Raw genomic sequence first — 11,946 nt, 5'->3', positions numbered from 1 at the left:
GACTCCGCAAAAGTAGCTCTGTACTATTATACCAATAGATTGGTCCCATGAAGGCAATAAAAGATTTTGGAATACTAGTATTGGAGACAAAGCTGTTTTACTTTATACTGTAAAACCATGTTCTACTTTTTGATAGATTAAGAATATAAGAACTTGTAAGATAGAATTTTGTTTTGGGACTGAGAATGGCCCTTATTTCACTGATTGTTGGGTCTAAGAATAAATTTTATTATTAAAAAGATGTATTTTTTCTAACAAAATATGTAATTTCTACATAATCTTTGACTACCCAGTTTCTACACTAAAGGACCAGTTGGAAGACTTACGGAAAGCAAGTCAGACCTCACAGCTTGCTAATGAGAAGCTGACACAGTTACAGAAGCAGGTCAGTTCTTCATCAGGATTCTTTTAAAATTATAGTTAATTAAAAGAAACGTGATCGTGTTTGGTCAAACTTCTTTCTTTTTTTTTTTTTTTTAATAGTTAGAAGAAGCGAATGACTTACTTAGGACAGAATCAGACACAGCTGTAAGATTAAGGAAGAGTCACACAGAGATGAGCAAGTCAATTAGTCAGCTAGAGTCCCTGAACAGAGAATTACAGGAAAGAAACAGAATTTTAGAGAACTCCAAGGCACAAGCAGACAAGGATTACTACCAGCTGCAAGCTGTATTGGAAGCTGAGCGAAGAGACAGAGGGCATGATTCTGAGATGATTGGAGACCTTCAAGGTAATAAATACTTTTTCTTATGTGAAGTATATGTCACAAAATTTACCATTGTAAGTTTTTGATTTATTGTATATATTATTATTGTGAGGTGTGTGGTCTGTTGCCATTGTAGCACATATGGGTGGTCAGAGAAAAACTTGGTAGAACTAACTCATTCTCTCTATCTTCACCTGGTTTCTAGATATTGATCTCAGGTTTGTAGGGTGGCATGGTTAGCCCTTTACCGTCAGAGCCATCCTGCCAACCCCATTTTAAACATTTTTAAGTGTGTGTTTCAGTGTCATTAAATACATTCAACATTACTGTGCCTCTTTCCACAAATCTCCCAACCATTTTAGTCACTCCAAACTAAATGGTACCTGTTATACACTAACTGATCCCTTCCTCTCTGCAGTGGTCTCTAACCGTCATCCTACTTTCTGTGCCCCTTACCAAAAAGACCAGGGTAATAGGAAAGGTTGGGATTCATTATTAGCATTCTTTGTTTAACTAAAAAGCAGATTAAACACAAGTGACAGTGAATAAAAGGAACAGTTTTAAAAAGGTTAATGCCATTTGGGTTGTTTTCCAAAGATAACTGCCTCCACTTCCCAGATAGTTTCCTGGGTTTTGTTGCTGTTCAGTAGCAGCATCCACACTGTCTATACAAAAGACACATGAGAGTTGCCAGGCCTCTTAAGAAAAGCCTGGACTGGAGGATGAGAGGGGGGGTATGTTTTAACCTTTGTCATGGAAGGGAACATATTTTAGGTCTCATGAGACTTGATGATTAGCTATAATTCTGTGGACGGGGTCAGGTCAGTTTTTGTGACTATGGAAACAGAAATGAAGAGTTCCCATTGGCTCATAGCTGAAGAAGCTGAAGTGCAGTCTTATCTTTGAGGCACCAGGCTTAAAATAGGTCTAGATATATATAGCCAAGAAAGGAGCCTCTTTGAAATTACTGGGAAAGCCTCACACTTATTTAAGTCTAGTTTTTCTTATTGCTTTTATATAGCAAATTAGCCATGTGAAAATCTTATTGGTCAAGGATTAATTCTATAAATCCTTCCAGTTCTTAAAATTGTTGATGTTTGTTATCTTTTGCTTATAACTAAGCTTTGGACTGTTTGGTTCCAAGTTTTACAGCACCATCATGTGTTATAGTATATGTTTAATCTCAATTGGGGTTTCTACCATTCCTTAGATCATTCTGTTTCCAGATAAAATATGCAAACCTTTTATATTTAAGCATTAGAGCTGTGCAGATAACTACCCTCTATGCTGTAATGTTTGCTTACCCTGCTAATAACCCTGAGATATGACTTGCCATGTTTCTTCTGGGCTGCTTTTATTCCGATTTGCCAGCCCTCAGTTGTTTACCCCCTGGTGTTCTCTCTCTCCACCTTCTCTCTTCCCTCTGTGGTACTCCCTCAGCCCCCAATCCCTGGGAACCTAAATTCTGCCTACCTCTCTGTTGCCCAGCTACAGATTGTAGGCTTCTTTATTCAGTCAATAATTTTAAGGAGCTAGGTTACATGGCATCACTTGGTGTATGTGAAGATTTCTTCATCCCTGGTGACAACCAGACCGTGGGGGCCAGTATTTAGCATTAGAAAACATAGCAAAAAAAAAAAAAAAACCAAACCTGAGTAATCATGTTTATTAATTGTTTTTTCTTTTAACAGAATCTTTTAAGTATTGGTTAAAACTAAGAAAACTTTATAGTATGATTTATTTGATTTATCCCTTTTTCACTGCTTATTTTGTTTTGTTTTTTAACTTAAAGTCCTATTTGGAGGTTTTTGTTTTGTTTGAAACCACCTCAGTATGTATTCCTGGCTGGCCTGAGAACTCAGATCCGCTTGCTTCTGCCTCTTGAAGATTGAGGGTACCCCATTCTGAATTTGCTGCTTGCACCCAACTATATAATTTAGTAAGCTATCCCAAACTCGTAGCAGTTTAAATTGGGATTTAAATCTAAAAGCTTGACCTGTCTAGTGACTCCATGTCATTTAGTGCTTGAACAAGACAACTTAGTGATGGTTAGATATAAGGAAGCATATGACATCTGACTGGTTTTATTGGTAGCTTTTGGTAGATGCCCAGTTGTTTTCCCTGGGCATTCGCAAAATGGTGCCCATCTATTTTTTTAGTTCTAGCATTTATTATATTCAGAAGGTTGTACAACTGTCTTCCCTAAATTTTTCTAAAATTTCTAATTTTTTTTTTCACTACTAAACATCTCTCACCCATTAAATTGTCTTTCCCTGTTCCCCTACCATCTAGCCATGGGAAGCCACCAACTTTTCTTTTTTCTCTTTGAACTCAGGAAGCCTCTGCTTTCCTGAGTGCTGGGATGCCATCAGTATTCTTTTGAATGTATACTTAGTTGTGAAATTGCTGGGCCATGTAATAATTCTGTGCTTAACTTTTCTGGAACTGCTAAACCTTTTTTACAGTTGCTGAACTATTGCATTTTCCTCACCAAGAAATTAGGATTCTGTTTTCTCCATGGTGTTAAAATTTGGTAACTGCCTGAATAGGAATGAGCTCACATACTACTGTGGTTTTAATTTATTTCCTAAGGAGTTATGTTGAGCGTCTGATGCCCAGTTGTTTCAAGACCATTTAAGAAGCCATTTCTCCCTGTGTCTGCGTGGGTGTGGGTGTGTATACATACTCTCTTGTGGAGGCCAGAGGTCAATGTATTTCTCAGGCCCTATCCTTTTCTCTTTAAATGGTTTTTTGACATTTTTGTTAAATATTGATTGTCCATAGCTAAGATGTAGTTGAGTTCTTAACCTAGCATTTATCATTAAGGGCCTAAAGATGCCTGAGACTGGGGGAAAAAAATTTTTTTTTTTTTTTTAGGTTTTTTTTTTTTTGGGCTGGAAGAGTGGAGGGGAGAAGAAGGTTAAGGAGAATCACTGGGCTAGTGAGTTAACAGTTTACTGTTCTTGCAAAAGGACCTGGGTTAAGTTTCTAGCACCCTTCTGGCAGTTTATAGTAATCTGTAATTCTAGTCCCAGTAGACCCATTGCCCTCTTCTGGCCTTCATTGGCACTGCACACAAGTGGAGCATAACATATACATGCAGGCAAAACATTCATATGCATAAATAAAAATTCAAAACTGAACATTAACAAACACCTACTAGTCCCATCAAATCCTCCGTCATCCACCTGCTCACTCACAGATAATCAGTTCTGATTTATAATACCATAAATTAGTTTTGCTTTAACGTTCTTTTCTCACTTCATAGCACGAATTACATCTTTACAAGAAGAAGTAAAGCATCTCAAACATAATCTTGAAAGAGTGGAAGGAGAAAGAAAAGAGGCTCAAGACATGCTTAATCATTCAGAAAAGGTAAATGAATTACTGTCCTAATGTAGAATATTATGGTTATCAAAGGTAGTTTTATAGCATTCATTTGTAATGTTTGTTTTTTATTGTGTGATTGTTTTCCTGGTATATGGGAATGTATGCATGATATGTTTAGCATCTTGTTATAATATTATTTCTGTTTGTACTATGGATTTTCAATAGGCAATTATATTACTTTGGTTTGGAAATAACCTTTTAATAAGAAAACTATTCTTAGTTCCTTTGTACATAGGTAAGAGGAAGGTATTAACCCTTGAATATTAAATTATACAAAGACAGAAAATAAAGGACTGGACCCTAACATACCATGCATGCTTATTCTGTGTTGCTAGTAAAAAGTAAAATATAAGAAGACCAAAGTAATTGGCTTTTGTATCCTCTCCCTCTATCCCTCTGTACCCCTCCCTCCCTCATGGATCATGGCACATTTTTGGAGTCAGGACAACTTAGTGGTGGGAGGTGAATTTCAATTCTCTCCTTTTATCATATGGATTCTAGGGTTGTAACTAGGGTCATTAGGCTTAGTGGCAAGTGTCTATACCTAGTGGAAGTCTTCCTGCTGGGCTCTGCATTTATTTAGGATTTTATCAAAAATTCACTGCTAAAGAATTTAAAGGAACTGCTAAATCACTACCTTCCTTGCTGAAGAAAGTATCAATTACTTTACAGATCTAGGTCTCAATTTCAGTGTCTCCCTCAGGAAAATGATTTTAGCCCAGGCTGGCTTCGAACTCGTAATCCTCCTGCCTCTGCTTCTTCAGCAAATCCTACCAGCGTCCAACACAACAACTGGCAGGAAAATGATTTTAAAAGCAACTGCTTTGACATGTTCTGTCGCAAAATAATTTTTGTTAGCCAAGCTGATATAAATGTTAAAAAAGGATGAAAGAAAGAAGACTAAACTTTCAAAGGGCTGGAATCTATTCTTAAAGTTCTCAGATAAACATTCCACTACCTTGTCCTACGATGATTCATCTTTTAAAGGGAAGCAAATGTGAATTTACACAAAAATAATAGATTCTTACATTTTAAGAGTTTTGTTTTTTTTTAAGTCAAAAAATGGAATAAGATTGGAAAAGATGTTGCATTCATTTGTTCCTATAGTGTAAACTATTCTGAATATACCTAGGAACACAAGGAACTCTGCATCAGCTATTGCTTCAGGAAAGGGTAATTAGAAAAGTATTCATCTCCAGTAGAATATTGAAGGATGTAAGATTTAATTGTGTGCCTCTTGGGCAGTTTATTATATTTCATGGCTCTCATTCCAATTTTCTTAGGAAAAGAATAATTTGGAGATAGATTTGAATTACAAGCTCAAGTCTATACAACAAAGGCTAGAACAAGAAGTAAATGAGCACAAAGTCACCAAAGCGCGCCTAACTGACAAGCACCAGTCTATCGAAGAGGCAAAGTCTGTTGCCATGTGTGGTAAGTGCCACTTAATGTGCATATTTTTATTAGATTTAAATAGTACTTAGATTTGATTTTGATCTTTTGTGGTAGAGAGTATAAATAAACATTGTTAATTGACAAGAGAATACCTTTTATTATATCTTTTAGCACAAATTTACCTTTTATAGTTTCTTTTCTTTACCTACTATGTCTTTACTGTAAAAGTTAGTGAACTCACATGAACTAAGCATGGTGGCCCCCACCTGTAATCTAAACTCTAGAAAAGTTAAGACAGGGCAGTTTCGAGGATAGGGCTTGGGTCTAAAACAAAACAAAGATAGTGGACTCTAGTCTCCCAGTTTTTAATCTATCCATAGATTTTTCTTCACTATCCATTCTGAACCTTATTGTTACTTAACTGCTTTTTTGCCTCTTTTTTTTATATTTACTTTGCTTCATGTCTTCCAGTCACAATTTCAGTGTAGACCAACCAATTGGCTCGTTTTATTATTTCGAATGTCCTTAAGATCAGTCAGTATTAATACACTGTAGTATCTCCAACAACAGTTCTAGTGTATGTTCTTAAAAGACTACTCTTGCTATCTGGAGAATGCTTTATAAAAAGATCAGTGGAAGTAGGCTGATCTGGTGGTAGCAGAATCCAGAGAAGCACAGAATGTGAGGAAGGGCGGAAAGCAAGATAGGCTCAGTGCTTAGTTGGAACAGATGAATCAGTGGTTATATCTTACAGAGGATAATAGAAGTGGGGTAGAAGTGATTCGGGGTAGAGAAAAGTAACTCTTTCAATATGTTAAGTTTGGGGACTAGAGATGTGGTGCAATGGCAGAACACATGCTTAGCCTACTTGAGGTTCTGAGTTCAAACCTCAGCACATTCCCCAAAACAACTTTTATAATTTTATTACATAGCTATCTAGGTGGATATATTACTCAATTGGTGTGTAAGTCTGAAACTCAAGGATAGGTATCTAGAATCAAAACATAACTGAAATTAATTTCTGTTAGATTGGAGAGAATGGAGTTAGGAGGTAATGATTATGTTAGTATAGCTGAATTTATAAGGTTAGAGAAAAAGTGAACTTCCACTTTGTCACCTCAAGAGCAGGCTCCAAGAATAGCAAAATTGGCATGACTATGGAAACACTAGAATTCTTAATTTACAATATTCTAGAATCAGGCTCCCTGGTAAAGGTTACAATCTTCTCATATTAATTCTGCATAGAATCCTCTCATTGAGTTGCTCAGAATTCCTATAATAAGAGCCTCTTTGAAAATCTTCCAGACCAGTGCAAGATAGAGATTAATTACTACAGTCAAAGTTTTCTATTCTTTACCTTCATTTCATTTCTTAATTATTCTTTCCAACTACACCCTTAATCCTCTAGTTTAAATGGTATTGAATTTTTCATCTTTTTTGGGCAAGGGCTAGATTGAGACATTTTAAAAATTATTTTTATATCTTATCACTATTTCTGTAGAGATTCTTACACAAATTACTCAAATGCTCTTAGAGTTTTTATAATTAATATCTAGTACAGTTGCAGAATAAATCAGATTTTAAAGATCATTTTTCAGACCATTTAAAGTGAAAAATATTGAGGTACTCTTTAAATGTATGTTTGTAACTTTTTTCTGTTGCAGAAATGGAAAAAAAGCTGAAGGAAGAGAGAGAAGCTCGAGAGAAGGCTGAAAATAGAGTTGTTGAGACTGAGAAACAATGTTCTATGCTAGATGTTGACCTGAAACAGTCTCAGCAGAAGCTAGAACATTTGACCGACAGTAAAGAAAGGATGGAGGATGAAGTAAGACACTGTGCTAATGTTTCCATCTTTAGAGAGAGACTGTTCTAGGTTGTAACTGGAGAACTCTGTGTATGTTTGGAACACAGAAGATGTGAATGAAGTATGTGTTTACTGTTTACACTATTATCCCAGCACTTAAACAATTTTCATTTCAACTAGCTATTAAACATTCTCTCCCTAGGATCTGTTCCATTGTGTATTACAGCAGTGCATGCAACTGTATCAAAATGTCTTAGTTCCTCCTAGAAGAAACTGTTGGCTTAAAACAACAAAAACAAAAACAAAACAAAACAAAAAAACAAAACCCACCAAACTATCAACTAGTATCTGTGTTATTTAGAAAAGCATTAAAAAAAAATTAACTACTGTTTGGAGTGGCTTACATTAATAGAAAACATGTGTTTATAATACTATTGATAAAAAGATAAAAGACATTTGTTGGTGGTTACTATCTGAGTTTTTCAAGACTTGTCTTGGCAGATAGATTATGTACTTGGTAAGAAAGTAGTAAGTCATACATAAGAGGAAGTGAAATAAAAGAAGAAAAGATAAAGCTGTCACATGGAGCTAACACTTGGGCTGTAAACTAACTGGTGTTCTTTTAAAATGTTCAGAAATGTATAGGTGAAAACAGTCTTAGGAAAATTAATGTATTTGTATATAGAATTGACTAAAAATTAGCAAGTAGGATAACTATATATTGAAACTTTGGAAGGACCCACAATGACAGCTCACAGTTATCTGTAACTCCAGTTCCCGGGGATCCAGCACCCTCTTCAGGCACCAGGAATGTACATAATACACGGACATAACGTATAGGCTAAAGGCTAAACACCATACACATAAAGCAAAATAACTTTTTTCTTTAATTTAAAAAAATTTTAAAAGGCCTCTTCTCAGCTGGGCAGTGGTGGCGCATGCCTTTAATCCCAGCACTTGGGAGGCAGAGGCAGGTGGATTTCTGAGTTCGAGGCCAGCCTGGTCTACAAAGTGAGTTCCAGGACAGCCAGGGCTACACAGAGAAACCCTGTCTTGAAAAACCAAAAAAAAAAAAAAAAAAAAAAAAAAAAAAAAGCCTCTTCTCTCTCTTTTGCTATTGAGGAGAGTAAGATACATCTATGATCTATATACTGTTGGGGAACAGACAGCTTAGAAAGACTACATATAAGAACTCCAATGCATGTGGGATTTTATGAAAGTTAAGGAAAGCCTTGCTACGGGTGTGTCATGTGGAAGCTAAAGAATAGACTGAGTTTAACATTATTCATTAAGTCTTGGAACATTCTGCAGTGTCCAACCATCAAGGGAAGTGTAGAAAGGAGGAGTACATATACAAGGCAGGGGTGAAGGACTTCGTGCTGTTTGATGATTTCTATGATAATCATTTTGCACATAGCAGGTAAAGAACATGTTGAAAACTGCTGCAAGAGTTTTGATTGGCTAATAAGTACTTAATAAATATTAACTATTTTCTGAGTTTTATGATTATATAGAATAGAATATATAAACATTTGTGGGTTAACAGGTAAATTAAAATTTGGAATGTCTCCTCAGACACAACTTTTATCATTATTTTCCCAAAGTTTTGGACTAGTTGAAACTAAGGTTTTTCTTTTCCCCACAGATTTCATACTTAAAATTTACATACTATTTTCACTTAGTAATAAATAGGCAGTAATAGGCTCAAGAGGGAATTAGAATGGTGCAGACGATAAATGTTCTTGAGATTGATTAGTATTCTTTTAGGTATCTAATAAATTACTAAAAATGGTTAAAATGCCAATTGTTTCTCATTCATAGGTTAAGAATCTCACCCTGCAGCTGGAACAGGAATCAAATAAACGGCTCTTGTTACAGAATGAATTGAAGACTCAAGCATTTGAAGCAGACAATTTAAAAGGTTTAGAAAAACAGATGAAACAGGAAATAAATACTTTATTGGAAGCAAAGAGGTTGTTAGAATTTGAGTTAGCTCAGCTTACAAAGTAAGTCTTGAAAATATCTTTTTGTGTTTTCATTGGCTTATAGATGCTTGATATTTTATATGTTTAGATGATCTCAAGATTTATGAAAAAGACAAAATTTGTGATAAAAGGATTTACTTGCAAAGATTTGCAAGGAAGTTCAGGCTTTGGGAGGACAAGCTTATTAAGTTACAATTACGGGTATTTAGAGGAAGAAATATAGGTTGACAAGCCTGCTGGCTTTACAGTCAGTCTGTTGATGTTGGAAATGCCAGTTCCTCATACTTTTCATATATATAAACATCATCACATCTCTCAAGACTAGCATTACAATAAGAAGGCTACCCTACCTGAGAGGAAGTGTTCAGGTTGCTTTATTTTAGAGATTAAACAATCTTGAGTGTGAGTTTGTTTTTTTTTTTTTTTTTGGTTCCTTTCAGAGTTGTACAATCTTTTTTTATTTTTCTGTTACTGCTAAGATGTTATGTGCCTGCTTGAGATCAAGAAAAAGCCAGGGTGTCATTACTTTTAGAACAGATATGGGCCTGCTTTAAAAATCCAGTATACCAAGTTGTGATTTTATCTTCTCCAGTGTATGTTAATCATACATTAAGAGATTCACCTGTCTCTACCTCCTGAATGTTGGGATCAAAGACATGTTGCCACCTACCACCTGTTTCATTGGGATAAGTTATCAGTTTTTATTAAGTTGGATTTATATTGGCAACTTTTTTCTTCATTTACTAGCCCCTTTTTTTGCCAGTTAGTTACATAATACTTTTTCCCACAAGCAACTCTCACTTGGCACTCAGTAGATATTTAGTATCTACTGTCTATCACCTACATGGCTTGTTACTAAACTACAGAGCAATTACTATATAATATTAAACTCTAAAGCCTAGAATAAAATTGGGTCTTCAAGGTCTATTACCTTCTTGTGTGTTTGAGTCTTTATCTCTCCTTAGTGTGTGGTCTTTTTTATGTGAGGTGTGTATGTTTGTGATGTATACATACTTTGTCTTTCTCCTTACCAGTTTATTGCTCTTCCTTTCTTTTTATATTCCCTGTAATTATTTTTATACTCCTTCATGTGTCTGATTACCAAATGTTACACTTTATTTTTTAATTAAATAATTTATGACCTCTGCTCTTGTTTACTATACAAGACACTTAAAATACATTTCTGTGATGTTTCTGCCTGTAAACTGTATTTCTGCCTTTTTCTGCAAATATTTACAGGATTTACAAACAAATCATAGCACCTTTGATTTCATTTTGATGGTTTGGAGAGAGCTGTAGTTAATGTCGATTCATTATCACTTCATAGTGTAAGATGAGCTAGAACATAACAAGATGCTGAAATATTTTTCTTACAGAAGTTATTTTATTGAACCTTTTGTATTTTAGCAACTTCAGTGAAATCTGTCATAAATACGAAAATTTAATTATTGATTTTCTTTTATTTAAAGGCAATATAGGGGAAATGAAGGGCAAATGCGGGAGTTACAAGATCAACTTGAAGCTGAGCAGTATTTCTCTGTAAGTGAGAATTATTTTTAGTAGAGACTTTAAAAACTGACTTAGAAAAGAACCTTTTAAGAGTTTTTTCTGAAATTATAGTTCTTTTCAAGGTTTGTAGTCTATTTAAATTGTGAAGGAGAAATAAAAGACCTTTTGTGCAATTTCTCAGAAATTACTTACCGTCAAATTACAGCTGTAAATAATAGTTTGATAGTTGGGCAGGGTAATGCAGGCCTTTAATCTCAGCACTCTGAAAGCACAGGCAGGTGGATCCAGGGCAGCCAGGGCTACAGGGTAAGACCTTGACTTAAACGAAGACTTCGTTGCATGGAAATACTATGCCTAATGCTCAGCACTTGGAGGTTAAGGTAGGATTGTGTACAGAATTGTCCTGATTCGAGGTTAATGACAGAGGTGGAGAGTAACTCCTTGAACTCGGCGGAAAGGTTCTAACAGCTTTTATTTATTCATAATTAGCAATAAGCAAATAAATGACAACATGGGCACGCACTCGTGTTCATTCTCTCTCTCTCTCTCTCAGCTGCCATATGGGTGCTGGGAATTGAACCTGGTTCTCAGGAAGAGCAGCCAGTGCTCTTAAACTGATAAACTATCTCTCTACTCCTGGTTTAACTTGTTTTCACTTTTAAGATAATAAACCTTTTTAAACTTTTAAGATAAAGAAACTGCTAAAGAGTTTATATCTCACCACAAACATTTAATTCCTATCACTGTTTTTACAGACACTTTATAAAACCCAAGTAAAGGAACTTAAAGAAGAAATTGAAGAAAAAAACCGAGAAAATTTAAGGAAAATACAGGAACTGCAAAGTGAAAAGTATGTCTGTTTTCTTTTGAAATAAAACAGGAAAGGCATTCATAAATTTAAGTTGAAAAATTGGGAGTAAGGGTGACATCATTCTGATAGGGCTAATTTATTGAGCTAACTGATATCAAATCACACTAGTCTACCTTAAGATTCCAGTTTCAGAGCATCTGCTCTCTCTCCTGCCACCGTGAGCTCTATGCAACAAATAGTGTACTTACATACATGCAAGTAAAATACTCATACACATAAAGTAAAAATAATGTTTTAAAAAACAAAAAAGGAAAAAGAGGAGGTAATTGTGGTCATAATTAGGGAT

General features: G+C 35.2%; 1 protein-coding gene across 3 annotated transcripts in view; it reads left to right on the top strand.

The window, feature by feature from the left end:
• Rock1 (Rho associated coiled-coil containing protein kinase 1) overlaps positions 1-11,946 on the top strand; it is a 121,038-nt gene that overhangs the window by 80,778 nt on the left and 28,314 nt on the right. For all 3 annotated transcript variants that reach the window (XM_029472234.2, XM_021150215.3, XM_085833466.1), the window contains exons 15-22: positions 294-385; positions 484-730; positions 3,975-4,081; positions 5,380-5,530; positions 7,156-7,316; positions 9,117-9,301; positions 10,750-10,819; positions 11,545-11,639. In XM_029472234.2, coding sequence (XP_029328094.1) covers positions 294-385; positions 484-730; positions 3,975-4,081; positions 5,380-5,530; positions 7,156-7,316; positions 9,117-9,301; positions 10,750-10,819; positions 11,545-11,639 — 1,108 coding nt within the window. The remainder of the gene's footprint in view (positions 1-293; positions 386-483; positions 731-3,974; positions 4,082-5,379; positions 5,531-7,155; positions 7,317-9,116; positions 9,302-10,749; positions 10,820-11,544; positions 11,640-11,946) is intronic.

Source organism: Mus caroli, unplaced genomic scaffold (assembly GCF_978045245.1).
Source record: "Mus caroli unplaced genomic scaffold, Mus_caroli_1 scaffold_19, whole genome shotgun sequence".
NCBI lineage: Eukaryota > Metazoa > Chordata > Mammalia > Rodentia > Muridae > Mus > Mus caroli.
The sequence above is the reverse complement of the archived record's forward strand: the minus strand, read 5'-3'. Positions and strand labels throughout refer to the sequence as shown.